General features: G+C 42.4%; 1 protein-coding gene across 2 annotated transcripts; it reads left to right on the forward strand.

Annotated features, from left to right (window-relative positions):
• The first annotated feature begins 1,583 nt into the window (after nt 1-1,583).
• On the forward strand, nt 1,584-10,798 carry POLR1F (RNA polymerase I subunit F). Of its 2 annotated transcripts, XM_048511698.1 has the most exons (5): nt 1,584-1,939; nt 4,964-5,105; nt 5,813-6,021; nt 6,541-6,631; nt 7,828-10,798. In XM_048511698.1, exons 1-5 carry the CDS (start codon nt 1,680-1,682, stop codon nt 7,978-7,980), a joined length of 855 nt encoding a protein of 284 aa, XP_048367655.1. In that variant the 5' UTR covers nt 1,584-1,679; the 3' UTR covers nt 7,981-10,798. The 2 variants fall into 2 exon arrangements, with proteins under 2 accessions (XP_048367655.1, XP_048367654.1); XM_048511697.1 differs by lacking the exon at nt 7,828-10,798 and having other exon boundaries at nt 1,589-1,939; nt 6,541-7,007.
• The last annotated feature ends 4,242 nt before the right edge of the window (nt 10,799-15,040 follow it).

Below are 15,040 nucleotides of genomic sequence, written 5' to 3' on the forward strand. Positions count from 1 at the left end.
TTCAGTATTTACTTCCTCTGAATATAGAGAACAGCTGTTTTAGAATGTTCACCCTGCCCTGGACTGTACATTTCTTCCCAAGCCTTTCAAAAACTGGCTCACTGCATATAACAAATAAAGCTTAATGTAAAGTAGATTGCATACCAGAGACTTCTGTGTTGCGTGCATACACCATATGAATAGCTACCTGCATGTATGCTGGCTTGGTTTGTATATCCCAGTGGTGGCGAACCTTTGGCACTCCAGATGTTATGGACTACAATTCCCATCAGCCCCTGCCAGCATGGCCAATTGGCCATGCTGGCAGGGGCTGATGGGAATTGAAGTCCATAACATCTGGAGTGCCAAAGGTTCGCCACCACTGGTATATCCTATTTGTTTGGTTTTGAATTGTGGCTTGATTTGGTGTTGCTGTAGATAGGCCAACAGGAGAAGAAATGATTAAAAACCACTAAAAGTATATCAGATTTGGGGAGGTGATTCACCATCTTTTATCCTTCCTAGCAACTAATTTCTTTCTTCAACTTGTTTTGGTTAAAGTGCTGTTCCATTTTAACAAGATCCTGTAAAACAAACTAACTATAGGATAATTGTTGGTATTTGCAAGTGTCTCACAAAATCCAGCTATTAAAGGGTTAACTGCCAATATGTAAACAAGGTAGTGAGGTCACTGTTTTATGACCTAGTAGTCTATTGATCAACTATTGGTCAGGAGATAGCCATTGCCTACATGTTAGTAATCATGTACACCAGGCGTTATAAAATTTACTCTATTTTCTTGGTTAGAGCAGACCATTTGTTCTGAGCCACGAGGCTTATTAGATAGAAAGCAAGATGTTGTCTTAACTCTGTATACTTGCTAGTATGGCATTTGTTTTATATCCATGTAACCTTCCCCTTTTAAGCTAGTAAACATTCTTTATAAAAAGTAAACTCAGCATCTCTGTCTTTATTTTGCCACTGCGCAATTCTGCTACTTAAGAATCTCTCTGAATATCTTGTTCAGAAGTCCCGACCCTATTTGAATTCCTTTTATCGCTTTTTCTCTCGTGAGCGTTGATACTGAACTATATTTTTCCCTGCTGGCTGAACAGGACCAATTGAACCTAAAAATATTGTGAGTAAAACAGACTGTGCACAACACGAAATAAAAACAACGATTGATTGGCTGGTCACTCAAAGTTGGGCGGAGTTTCCATTCTCACCGAACCACGACATCTAACTCCAAGAGCGCATGCGCAGCTGCCATCCCTTTCCCCCTTCCCCCCCCCCCTTTTATGCGGGCAAACTCTGTTCATTCAAATGCCCGGATGAGGAAGTTCTCGTTTCCTCACCAGGCGGGACTTCGAATGGACAGTTTTCAACACGTTCTAGATAGATAGCTGTCCTAGTCTGTCAATTTAAAATACGCAAATTAATCCCAAGTCTGTAAAACCATATGCCATTTATTAAAAGCTTGAGCTTTCAAATGCTAAATCTTACTATGTCTCCACCTCAAAAGCCACACTCAAGATGGCTGCCAAGCACCCTTCCTCTCACATTAACGAGCCTTCCCTCTGCCCTGTCACTTGAGAGTGTCTCCTTTCGGTAACGTCATTTTTGTGCGCCGCAGAGAGTGATAGAAGACCTCGTGGTTGCTCTATGAGGTTGCCGAGAGGTCGGGGTTATTTATCTGCGCTATGGCCGAAGGGGAAAACGGCCTCGTCCAGGCGGCGAGAGCGACGATGGCGACAGCTACCTTAGCTCCAGGGCTTCCTCCGCCTCCCTGCGTAGAGCTGCCATCCTTCGAGGCTGCGCAAGTGCTGGCGCAGAACCGCTACTCCTGCTTGGTGATTACACCGCACCGGAGGCACATCGCGCTGCCGCCTCGGTTCTTGCATCGGAAGCGGACGGGCATCCGCATGCAGCTGGACGCTGAACTGCGGCGCTATTCGGACAGGTAGTCGAGCGCCCTGGGTGTATAGGTGTATTTAAAAGCTGACATTTTGTGTTTATTTGTATACAAACATAATATGTAAGGAAGAAAACCTACCTCTCTCCTCCAGATCCCCGTTTCCATTCGTCTGAAGAGAAGCAGGTCCCACTCGATTTGCTGGCCCTTCTCCTTTCCCCTTAGCCACCCCATGCTGGTTGTGTTCCTATGATCCACTGAGGCCCCTTCTGCACATGCAGAATAATGCACTTTGCACATTATTCTGTGCAGAAATACCAAAATCCGCTCGCAAACAATTGTGAAAGTGGATTGAAAGTCCATTATTCTGCATGTGTGGAAGGGGCCTGAATGGAGTGGTCCTTGCTTCCCAATAGTCAGTCATTTGTGGACCATAGTCAAGTTGTGCCCTTTTAATTTTGTTGGGCTCCATCCAGTAGTAACAAGGGACTTGCTGTCCTTTTGGAGGAGCTAAAGCACAGGTTGAACAAAGGAAGGCATATAGTATAAATACCACAGACAAAGAGGTGATGTGGTACAGTTGAACCCATCTGAAAACTTTTCTGCGCACTCAGCATACTCCTGATTTTCTTGGCTGTCAATCCACAAGCATTGAAATCAGTTTTGGTATGGTTGCTTTGCATGTCTACACTCCCTGTGCATTTTCACAGTTGTAGAGTCAGCATATGTCTTAAATAATAAGGATTTTTAAGGGTCATTAATAACAATATAGCTCCCTCACTTACACCCCCCCCACACACACACTTTAAATATCAGTGTAGTATTGTAATTATAGTTTAATCAGGTTCTTTGAATTCGCAGCTTTCATTTTAAAGAGAGGGACAGGCCCATCCAGAACTTGAGGCAGTGGGACATGGTTCTGCTACCGTGCCACCTGCCACCTCCAGAGGGCTTTTGGCTGGTGCAGGGAGGCAGAAAAACAAACCTCACCAGTCAGCCGAAAGCCCTCCATGGGTCTGAGTGGACTTTCAGGTGGCAGGTGGTCAGAAAGCCTGGGTGGGACCTGATTATTGTCAGCTTCTCCCCTGGGAATGCCCCAGCCTGCCCATCCCATCCCCTGCTTCCCTCACTGGCATCCAAAGATGCCAACACAGAGCAGAATGCCAGCCACCCTTCTGAATCGGGCACCATGAAGGTCCGCGGTGCTTGTCCATCTCCCAAGTTGCCCACCCCACAGGCACATTTGCCAAACACTCTGACATGAGCTTGCACAGCTATTCACTCCCATTCTCCCTGACCCCACAGTTTGAATGGAGCTGTAAGTCTATATCCTTTTCTCTGGCAGAGAAATGTCTTTTCCTTTATGTCTTAGCAGGAAAAGGGACTAGACTAGAGCCTTACTTTTAAAAACTATAATTACAGCACTACATCGATATATCCATATTTTACAGTTGCTTTTTTTAAAAAAAATTAAACTGAAACCATTTGTCTTTGGGGTAGGAATATCGGGAGAAATTTGATTATGATGGCAGTTCAGTAATTGAAAAATGGGCTAAAGATGAGTGGGACAAAGAAAACCAACAGAAATGTTATACACCAGGAAAAAGTTGAGTCAAAATTGGCTTCCAGAAAATGAGCAGAGTAAAAATGGTTTCAAAAGAACCAGAAAAAAACTGGCTGATAACAACAAAACTGAAGTGAAAGCTGAAGACACAAAATGGGTGTAGAAATCAGGAAATAAACTGAAGCAGTTTGGGGCCAGAACCAATATAAAAACAAACAGTGCAGAAAAGCACTAAGGCTTGTCTCTCCTTTGCTAGACAAGCCAGGAAGGCAAGTCCTTTGCCAGTTTTGTAGGCAACATTTAAATATGTCCAGCAATATACAAATGGTAGACAAATCCTTATTGTTAATGGTTTAATGCATTACATCCTTGTCTTGGCTAGGCATCAACATGGGTTGGGAGGTGAATTGTTTTGTGCCTCTAGGGATCAGGCTGCAATTTTGCAACACCCTTTTACTATGTGCACTTTTTTCCAAGCTCTTCCTTCATTATCTACCATGGCTTATCATGGGTTTACTTTTGTTTCACGGCAGCATTTACTGCATTTGCTCAGAGCTTTTAGTCTTTTTAGGAAAGTGGTTTCAAGTGGGTAGCTATGTTGTAGAAGTAGAAGAGCAAGATTTCTGGGTATAAGCTTTTAAGCATCCCTTTGTAACATACCAGTGCCTAACAAACTGAATTTTGATGGTTGAACGCTTATACCCCCAAAATCTTGTTAGCTTTAAAGGTGCTACTGGATCTGAATCTTTGAAAAATCTCCCCATCCCTACACGTCACTGATGAGTTTAAAGCGGAATGTAATATATGCAGAAATCACATCTCATCTTTAATGCTTGAATCTATGGTGCTTGGAAAGCTTAACATAAGGTGTAGTGATATTTCACATGGCCAAGTTATCCTAGAAGTTCTCATTTCTTAATAGGCTCCTTGTGCACCTCCTGTCATACAAGGTTGATGAGGCTGTGGTCTGCATGCTAAGCCATATCTTTAAAAGGGTCTCTCTTTTTCTGTATCATATTCACAGTGCCCTCATGAGAATAGTTTCACTGTGGGGAGGGGGGTCTAACTGCTTAGGATGGCACTGCTGGTGCACCAAATTGTTGCACTCTTGCTTTCCATATGACAAATGGGTTGCTTTTGCTTTCCCGCAGGTATTTTGGTTGATACAACAAGGATTCGTTAAGCATTGCGGGAAAACTTAAACCACAGCCAATCTTTTGCCTATCCCATGGCTATGGTATGATCCTCAGTATTCCTTAAGAGTAAAATTTAAAGGTTGATCTGTATCAGATATGAGACCTCTTTCTCTTCCGTTTTCATGGTCACTAAAGGGCCAGAACAACATACCTATGAAGTTCTCGCTCTACTTAGTGATGAATCCTTTTTCCTCACTTTTCCTCTGTGCGATAATTTCTTTAAATCAGTAGGATCAGATCTTAAATCTTTTAAGTGTGTGTGGTCTTGCTCTCCATATTTATCATCAGCAAGTGATTTCTCTTATCTTGCAGTTTTGAAGGAGTTCCTGTGGCTTATGATGACATTAGAATAACAAATGAACTGGGTGATATAATTGATGATCTGGGAGCCATCCATCTTGATATTGAAGCAAATTTTATTGTCTTTACACCTAAACTGGGGAAAAAACTTGTGGTATGTAAAATATGCTTCTCCTTTCACTACTTCTTGCAACGTTTGAAACCCTAACCCTAACCCAGTCCTTCTGGTAAGCGGTACATGTGCAAGGACAAAGCACCTGAATCAATGTTTGATGTGATATTAGTGAGTCCTATTCTAAGGCTATTTTGCTGTAGACATTTGCCTTTTGTATATAGTCTGTTGCTAAGGAAGGCGTCCCTAAAGCAGTTTGCTACAATGTCATATCTCTGTGTAGGTGAAAATGTGTACAGCAGAAATTCTAAGAATGTCAAATGGTAAATGATCCTGGGTCTGATGAGAACTACAATTAGCTTAAGATCTGATTCCTGATAAGTTGGTCTGTATATTTTCCAATCCTTTAATTTTCCAGTCCTTGCAGTCCTGTGCTTTTTATGATTGTGCAAAGGGGAAGACAGGCTTATGGTGTTTCAATCCTTTATATTGAACTTTAAACTTGAATGTGAAGAAGATTACTCTAATGCACATGGGACTGTCTGAAATTTTTATCAGTATCTGCAAGGCTGCAGTTTGCTTGTTTTTCTTTTGTCATCTTTATATTCCTTATTGAATATGCAGAACTAATAGAAGTAGGAAAACAAACTTGAGCTGTACTTCTATTGCAAGATAGCATAACAGGTTTACAAAACATAGATTTCTATGGTGTAATCTTCATGTTCACACACTCCTTCTTTTTTCTCCAGGGTATGATCAATAAAGTGGCACCAAGCCACGTGGGCTGTCTAGTGCATGGGTGTTTTAATGCTTCCATCCCAAAACCCTATCACATATCAGTGGATGAATGGAAAAACCTTGGCTTCCAAATAGGCGATAGGCTGGTTTTTAAAGTGTTGAATTTTGATTCAGATGCTGCTGGAGTGTTCTGCATCCGAGGAAGATTGTGCCGAAGCAGGTATGGTAGTAACATGTCTCTTACAAAGCAATACCAAAGAATCAGCATATTTCATTCCAAAGGGATTTAATCATGTAGACTGCAGCAGGAGCTTCTCTTCTGATATTGGCCAGGTGGAGGACTATGTTTTACCTTTTGATTTTTGCCCAGTTCTGAACTTGGGGAAAGTGTAGCCTGGCAAATCACACAATGTTGGAATAAACATTGCAAGTTTGTTTTCAGATCTGAAGGATCTGGGTAATAAAGTAGTGCAGAAAGTGAAAGCTATACAGAGGTTTGTTGCTAACGTTTAGAATTTCTAGTTTTAATTGAACAGCCAGGTTTGATTACCTATACATCTGTGCTGGTTAGGATGGCTAGGTTTATAACAAGGTTGCAAGATGGATAAGTAAAAAGCAAAGCAAATGAATAGCGTTAATAATAGTTCATATTGAATTAATGGATTGCAATATGTCAGTTGCAGAGCCTTTTGGAAGCTTATTTCCGTGTTTTTTCTTGCTTTGTGTTTTTGCAATGCAGCACCAGAACAAAAATACCAAAGGAAAACCACTGTGATGTGCAGGATGATACCCAAGAGATGGAAACTTCCACAGTAACTGAAGAGTTGCAGATTGAGGACACTGAGAATGGAACACATGATAGAAACCCTGAGAATGTATGTGAACAAGACAGAGCAGACCTGGGAATTCATGCTAGTGACTCAAGTGGCTACCATAGTGATCGCAGCAAATCTAAGAAAAAGAAAAGAAAACTTTATGATGAAGACAGTGGACTCCCCGGATTGTTGCCGCCCAAAGCTAAAAAGAAAAAAAAGGAATGAGTTAATCCAAAGAATGTCCAAAGTGCCTTGATTAAAAGTGCCTGTATGTAGTTGATCAGTTGTTAAACCAGGAGTATCGCCTGTTTTATTAGAAGGGTCCCATTGTGGATGTTCCACATAAGCACATGGAAATTGTATATTAAAAACATAATAATGTGAATCAAAATAGTTTCATCCTGTTGTCTGGCAGTTGAGAAGCCAGGTCAAACACCTTCATACAATTTTAGGAAACCCAGTCTTAAATTAAAAGATTGCATATCCACAAAGCAATCCTTAAAATGTTGATATTTTTGAATAATAATTATGTGCCTGTAATTGCTTTTATTGGGTATGTATGATTTTGCTGTCAAGTTACAGCTGACTTGGGGCTTTCAAGGCAAGAGATGTTCAAGGGTGGTTTGCTGTTATCTGCCTCTGCGTAACTGAGAACTGTGACTTACCCAGTGGGCTTCATGTGGAGTGAGAAATCGCACCCAGATGTCCAGATGAGAATCCGCTGCTCTTATCCACTACACCAAGCTGTCTCTCTCTTATTACCAGGTCAATAATGGTACTGTATTATTTGCCCTTCATAAGGAAAAGAATTATAGCAAACTTAATATTGGTCTTACAAGTTGACTTGGTGGCTCTAAACAGCATGTGGTGAATGAGATGGCAGAATTTGCATCTATTATTCTTTGTTCCCTCAGCTCAGGGCATAGCTTTATAAAAAGAAAATATCAAAGTGAACCTAAAGAAAAAAGTAGAAATAAAATATTCATCTGTGTGGTTTCTGCAGTCCCGCATGGAACTGTGCTTGTGCAGGCCAACCACGAAGCTTTGATAGCAAAAAAAAAAAAGGGGGGGGGCTTTAGGTTGAATATTGGGTGTTCCCCTCCCCCAAGCCACAGCCTGGACTGGCACAGTCGCCACCCAGCACACATGACTGAGGAGGAGGCCTCACTCTTTCCTCCACAGTAATTTCCACACTAACTGAAGAGTTGCAGATTGAGGACACTGAGAATGGAACACATGATAGAAACCCTGAGAATGTATGTGAACAAGACTGCCTCAAGGAGCAGAGGTATTTCTTTGTCTCCTTCAGTAGCAGAGCTGGTCGAGGCCTACACTTGTGGCTCCACAACTACTTGGTTGGCTAATGGTTGTACAGTTCTTTCTTTCAACTTAGTTTCAGCAAGGCTTGCACTCAGTTCATGAGCAAGGTGCGCAATCAAAGGACTGCTCAGCCAAAGGTGGCCTTCTGCAAGGCGCCCCTACACCTGGAGGCTGGTCAAACAATGTGCCCCAAGGGCAATGAGCTGTCTATCTCCACAACTACCCAGACTGTGGAGCTACCTAGGAAGATGACCAGAAAGACGAGGCATAAAGTGGTGCAGCTGGTGGGTTGATGTTCCCAGCCCAAGGCTGTAGGGTCTCTGGGCTATCGAATCTTTGTGAATACAGGACTTCCATGAAGGAATTCAGAATTTAACTTTGAAAACCATGTGCATGATTTTTTGTGTCAATCAGTACCTCAAAACAGTCTCCAATTATCTAAAATATCTAAAATTATTAATCAAGCCTGAGGAATCTTCCTCCAATTTCAGTTTCTTTTCCTCCAGCAGAAAGTCATTCAGTCATTTATGCAAATTCTTCTTCAGTTTGTAGACTACTGAAAATGTAACAAAAGTCAGGTTATATAACATTAGCTGTTCTGTTCTACAACTGAAAAGAGCTGGGATAGTGAAATTTTCAACATTCACTAGGGTTCAGAAGCCATGAACAACAGAATATATAATAGCTTATCTTTCTGTGCTTCTCTTGCTCTTTAATTCCTGATGTCAGTGCGTCTTCTTGGCGCCCTACCCAACCTCCATTTCAATCTTTTCTTTTTCCTCTTCTTCAGATATCAGTTCCTTCTTCATGACCTCTAAGCTTTGGAATCTTGTAGCATGCGTTGTCACCAGTAAATGTCTTTTTCTGTTTCTTTTGTTTTGTTTCAACACATTACCAAAGAAGAAATAGATAATAGGGTGCTAGTGTACATGCATCTTAGGAACTTTGAGGAATTTTATTCTCTTGGAACTCTTAAGGAATTACAGAAACGAAGCACGACACCCTGATTCATTTCTTTTCTGTACCAGTTGAAAAAAAATAATTTCTGATGAGATGTTTTAACATGGAAAACAGAATAGTTAAGGTCAGTTACAAACTTCCACATACTGGATTGCATCCAAAGTTCACTCGGCCAGTGGAAACAAGGGATGTTTTTACTGTTTCCTACTCCTTCTGCAGCTGTCCTCTCTTGCCTGACACACTATCCTGAGGTTTCTCTGCCCTCCCAGGAGCAGCATTTTGGGGGATTCAGTGGGCTGGAGCAGGAGGGGGAGGTTCTTTGAAAACTGCCCTCTTCTTGCATTGGTGGAAGTGACTTGATGGCCGTGGGGGAAACCAATCCTGGATTCAATATAATGACTTTAAATCTAATCCCACATAGTTGCAGTCCAATGCAGAGTTCCTTAAAGTACAAAAAGAACTAGCCATTTCTCAGGGGCTTCTTTCTGGATAGCAAAAGAGACATACATGGATTTTCTCAGTTATCACATCTTGTTACTTCAGTCATGTGAACCTTTACGGATGTTTTACTGTGTAGTAAGTAAAGGTCTGGGGAGATCTTTCTTTTGATCCTAAACTTGGCAGTTAACAACATTCAAGCCACTCTCGCCCCTTGTGGGAGATCAAGCTATGAAATGGCTAAAAATATGTGGATGTGTCAGTTCTTGTTCCTCTGACTTACTATGTTCAGCAGCATTGAAGCACAAAATACAGGTCCTACAATGTCTTCTGATAGGCAACACACTACAATGTCTTCTAGTAGGCCACGTGAGTATTTAGTTGCCATTTACAGATGCAAGAGCAAATGTGAAGAATCCCACAAATAGTTCCATGAAGTCAAGGACGTTTCAATGGTGAATTTCTCCATATCAGCCTATCTTGCCTCATTCTGCAACAGAGCGTTATTTCAAAATCAGATTGCAACATGATCATCAAGTTCAAGAGAAAAACTCCCCTCAAATCTTTGCCCATTCCATAAAGTACACCTATCTGTTGAACTCCAGCCCTGTAGTACTGCCCTTGGTATGAACATTAAAAAAAATAAATTCTGGGCTGCTTTTCATTGTTTACTTAGTCACTATGATTCTGTCTGGTGCTGTGGGGGGTTGTCTAGTAATTATCTTAATTATAACAATTATATTCATACAGTGTAAATAGATAAATCAGGAGGGGTTGGTTTCTTATAACTTTCAGGGTGATGTGACAACAATCTTGTCACTTATGTTGTGGTCTTAATTTCTAGCAAATTTTATTCAGTGATGCATTTCCATTTAGGAATAATACAAGTTCAGCACAAGAGGGGGCACCAGATATTTAACAAAACGTCATGTGAAATTTCTGTTACCTGTTCCATTGATGTTCCAGCCTTTTTCCAAAAAGTATAGGGTAGTATACATGGTTCTTCTGGCCTCTGATTGCTTTTTTATGGCTTAGATTTAAATGTAGATATAAAGTTCTCTCTCTTTTTTGGATTAATTTCTTTTGAAAACAAATGATCCAATCCAAGATCCTTTGCCCCAAGAAGAGTCGATGTTAACTCTATAAATAGAGGCTTAGATTTACCTTGGTCGCCGTTGCTGCCTGGGAGTGGCAGGGAGAGGGGCAGGCTCAGCGCCTGCATGCAGCCCAACATGGGGCTGGGCTACCCAGCTGCTGGTGCGTGTGAGTGACGTGTCTGGAGGAGGTGGAATTGCGGCCTTATATGGGCAGACTGGGCCATCCTGTGCCTCTTCTCACCCGAGTTCCAATGGCTTCTCCCGCCCTCCCTCTCCCATGGGTCTGAGTTTTTTGTTGTTGGCATTCTGATTATGGTGATTGTTGTTATTTGCATTTCATATGTCACAGCCTGGCAGGTTGCACACGGGGACTGATCCGTTCAGGGGAGGAGGAGCCTGTGTGTCAGCCCTCCCCATAAGAGGCCTGGGGGTGGAGTGAGCCTGTGAACCACATGCCCAGTCAGGGGCTGCTGGTGGCTCATGCCCCCTGGCAACAAGGGGAGTTCATCCAGAGGCCAGTGCCCAGATGGCTCCCACTATCTTGCTGCTCTGGGCATTGGTGTTTTCCCCCATGCATCGGGCTGGGGGAAAATTATTACTGGGGGACAGCAGATGTGTTTCTCAGTGGTCCCTGGGGGCAGCGGATGTGATGCCCTATGCTGTGCTCCTGCTTCCTTTTGCCAGCACACCAATAAAACGGCTGTGGCCAAATTTTACCCTCGAAATGGGGTTTTTCTGTGTTTCCTTCTGCACTCTCAGACAGCTTCTTCCCCTCCTTGGGCGGCAATCCAGCATTTCTAAGAACTTAAAATTGGTACCTTCTGCTGTTGTGGGAAGTTTTATTTTCACTCAATGCCACATGGTGGAGTATTGCTTTATCTATAGATCATCCATTCTGCATTGAGGCTTCCAGAGATTTGGAGAGCAATCCACTGGGAATTTCTCCTTTGAAGTGAATGGAATCTTGAACAGGCAGGAAAGGTAAATTTGGAGAGGTTTTGTGACCTAAAAAAAAAGAGTTGGAAAGAGTATGCTGCAGGCTTTTGTGATTTCTTTGCAGGCAGCTGGGGATGCTGGTTTTGGAGAAAAGTGGAACTTTTGGAGTTTGTCGCTTGGATTAAAAATGCCAGCAAATTGAAAAGTGTGTGTCAATATTTCTTTAATCAAGTTAATATTCTGCATGTATATGCATTACCATTCTCCATTTGTAATCTGCTTCTTGGAATCTATCCTTTAGCTTAAAAAAACTAAAATAGTTTTTTTTTTCCATCAAGGGCAATGACCTTGATCCAGATAGATTTGTTGTGATGCTTATATGTGCTACACAGTTCCTTTTGGAAGGCGGGTAGGTAAAATGTATTGTCTATGGCCATTCCTTTTATCGTTCCTAAAATCAAGCAATTTCCTTTACTATGCTGAATTGCACAAGACTTCTTAAATCCCCAAGCAGAAACGCCACTTTGACAAAAGTGTAACTGGTCAATTCCGCACAGTAAATGTATGATGGGTTGCAGTCGTTATAAAGGAACCTGTTTTCCTTTTTCCTATTCACATGCATGCCATGGAGGCAGCGATTAGAGCCCATGGAAACAATTGGGGTTGCTTTCTCGTCTTCGCACAGGGACACTTCTCTCTCTTTTTAGTTTCCTGCAAGACGTGTAACTACTCAGGCATGCAGAAATGAACACACACACACAGTCATGCTGATCATCCCACAATACGATTGGCTGAACTTGCATAGCTGCACATGTGCAACATGCAAAAGAAAAAAAGAAAATGGGACCAATCTGCAATGGTAGGGCAATGGTAGGTGGATTCTCCAGGACTGTGGATGGCATGGTGAAAGGGAGAGAAATAAAGCACCTTCTGCCTAGCCATTTGTGTGAGAGTGGCTCCAACCAGGAATTTTGCAAAAGGATTGCTGGTTTAGCCATTTTCAAAACTCCTGGGTTGAGGGGGGGAAAGGGGAATTACTCGTTTTGGGGACAGGACCTGTGTGAAATCCCCCCCCCCCACAAAGATTTGTATTGCATCCTACACCTGTTATATTTGCTTTGTGCAGAATCTACCACTGTGAATACACAAGTCTCCATGCTTTCCAGTTGCACAGGGAGCTAAATATTATTTGAACAGTTTGCTGTTTCCAAGTAGTTCAAGCCTGTTCGTTGTGCTACTTTTCAAGCACTCAAAATACAGTACAGAGAGAGAGGCAGTGCTTCACATATGTATATTCTCAGAGAGCATGATGCCATCATAGAGCTGGAAGAGGTCATAGAAGCAATCTGGTTCAACCTCCTGCTTAAGGCAGGATCAGCCTAAAGCATCCTTAACAAGCCTTTGTCCAGCCTCTGCTTGAAGACTGCCAGTGAGTCTTATTTTTTCACTTTTCCACCAACCTGCTACTACTGCAAGCCAGTCAGCCACCAATGGCATAAATGAGCAGTGAGAAAATCAATACACCAGCTAGTGATTGTAAGTAAACCATTTGGTATTCAAATATATCTGTATTACTAACATTACTTCACTTATGGGTTTCCACACAGCATTATGGGAGGCATAGTTCCCTCTCTCAAATAATGTAATGACTTCACCTGACCATCAGATGGAATCAGTCTCTCCTACTGTGTAGATGCAAAGTCTCACAGGGCAAGGAAACGAAACTCCACCAATTTAAGGAAACAAGAGTCTACCAACCAGGATTGCCAACCACTAGATGGGGCCTGGAGTTCTCCTGGCATTTACAACTGATCTCCAGACTTCTGAGCTTCGGTCCCCTGGGAAAAAATGCCTACTTTGAAAAGTAGATTCTGCACCATGGCATCCATGCTGAGCTCTTTCATTTCTTCAAACAATCCTTCCAAGGCTTCACCCCCAAATCTTTTGAGAATTTCCCAGCCCACAGTTTGCAACCCAGCTACACCATTCAAGATGGAGAGGTTAATGGGTTCAATTTTCATTGCTCATGGCTGTTGAACAAAATATGTTCTACTAGTGAATGTGTTACCCACAGAATTTGTGGCATCGCTAGCTACACAAGAGGTACATACAGATCCTTACATGCACCCGTTTTGTCCTAAACTTTTCCACTCTCCTCTCCTGGTTCATGGCTTATCTTTTCTGTGTTCATAACCCTAACCAGCCACCACCTGGAGAGTGGCAATCCTACTTCCAATGTTTGTCTTCGTATTCACCATCTGTACATCAACCCAATCCAGAACTCTGGGTGGCCATTGCTGCAGTGCCACCCTACCACCTCCAGAGAGCTTTCCAGAGGCCTGAGGAGGGTAAAAAATATAATTCCCCCCGCCCAGCCAGAAAGCTGCCCATAGGGCTTAATGGCCATTCCAGAGGGCTGTGTTGGCTGTCTGCTGGTGTATCTACCACTCCACTGGGGTAAGTGCCTCAGGGAGGGCAGATCCATCAGTGCAGGCCCAAGCTGCCTCCATGAGACTCTTCACACACACACACACACCCTCTGGATTGGACTGTAAATGTTCTTTCTCAGTTGGAAGCAATAAAGAGACCTGTTACTGAAGCTACCAGACTCCCCAGTGTGCTGCCTGCTGAGCAGAAGAAGATCCACCCCATAAGTCCTTCTCGCCTTTAATAAACAAAGTTAATTTTTCTCTTCCAGTTCCTTGGTGACCAATTCAGCCTTTATTCTCAAGAAAATAGCCTGATGTCAGACATGACAGGAAACATGGACTTTGTACAACCACCAACAAGGAATACCAACAGGTTAGACATCAGCAATGTAATTCAGTGTTCCACAACTCAAGACACCAGAGATGTTCCCTATCTATCAAGGCTGAAGAGACTACCACAACAAAAGGCAGAGCCAAAGGTTGCCAGTGCTATGTATAAGAGGCAGATACAAACAATGCAATGGTGTATGCATCACTTCCACTAGAGAGGATACATAATTTTTAATACACCACTTGGACTACAGAAACAAGACCAGGTAAATTTTAACTCCAAAATCTGGGGCTGGGGGAATTTGGAGAGTTTCAAAAACATCCCTATTCTTCATAAATGATCTTCCTTGACTCTCAGTGAAAAATATAGCCAACCAATGAAGTAAATAAACAAACTCTTCTCAGGTTTTTTTTTTCATGAGTTTGGCAGGAGGCATCACTGAAGAAAGAATAGATAAGAAAAACAGGATGCAATGTAGACACCACATACGGCCTAAAAGAAGCAGGTCCAAAGATGAACCTGCTTCTGACCTATGGAAAAATTCCCAGCTTTCTAGCTGCCCTTAACACCAGCATCTTTCTTGGCATTGGAACTGGGGATGCTCAGCATCTTCAGCAACTTGTACTTAGCTGCCTATATCTCAGCACATGGATTTGACAGCTTTGCTTTGATCAACTGCCTTTTTTTCTGCTCTGGTTCTTCTCATGACCTTTTGAAAATGATAGGCTCTTCCTCTCCTCCCTTTTCTTTTTCCTTGCACATCTTTCAGAATCCCCTATGGAAAATCAATCATCATGTCAAACATATTTTCAAACGATACCTTGCTTTTCAAGTGTGCCTTCAGTCTCTTTGGCTCAGATTTATAATTTTGCATGCCACTCGGTTCTCGGCACTTCTCCAGTGTCTGCTATTC

This window comes from Sphaerodactylus townsendi, linkage group LG11 (genome assembly GCF_021028975.2).
Source record: "Sphaerodactylus townsendi isolate TG3544 linkage group LG11, MPM_Stown_v2.3, whole genome shotgun sequence".
Classification (NCBI taxonomy): Eukaryota; Metazoa; Chordata; class Lepidosauria; order Squamata; family Sphaerodactylidae; genus Sphaerodactylus; species Sphaerodactylus townsendi.

Excerpts from the sequence above, each read along its gene's own strand:
- POLR1F (XM_048511697.1), top strand. The coding sequence starts at position 1,680 with ATGGCCGAAGGGGAAAACGGCCTCGTCCAGGCGGCGAGAGCGACGATG. Across the intron at positions 1,940-4,963 it reads CTGCGGCGCTATTCGGACAG|TTTTGAAGGAGTTCCTGTGG; the intron begins GTAGTCGAGCGC and ends CTTATCTTGCAG. Across the intron at positions 6,022-6,540 it reads GGAAGATTGTGCCGAAGCAG|CACCAGAACAAAAATACCAA; the intron begins GTATGGTAGTAA and ends TTTGCAATGCAG.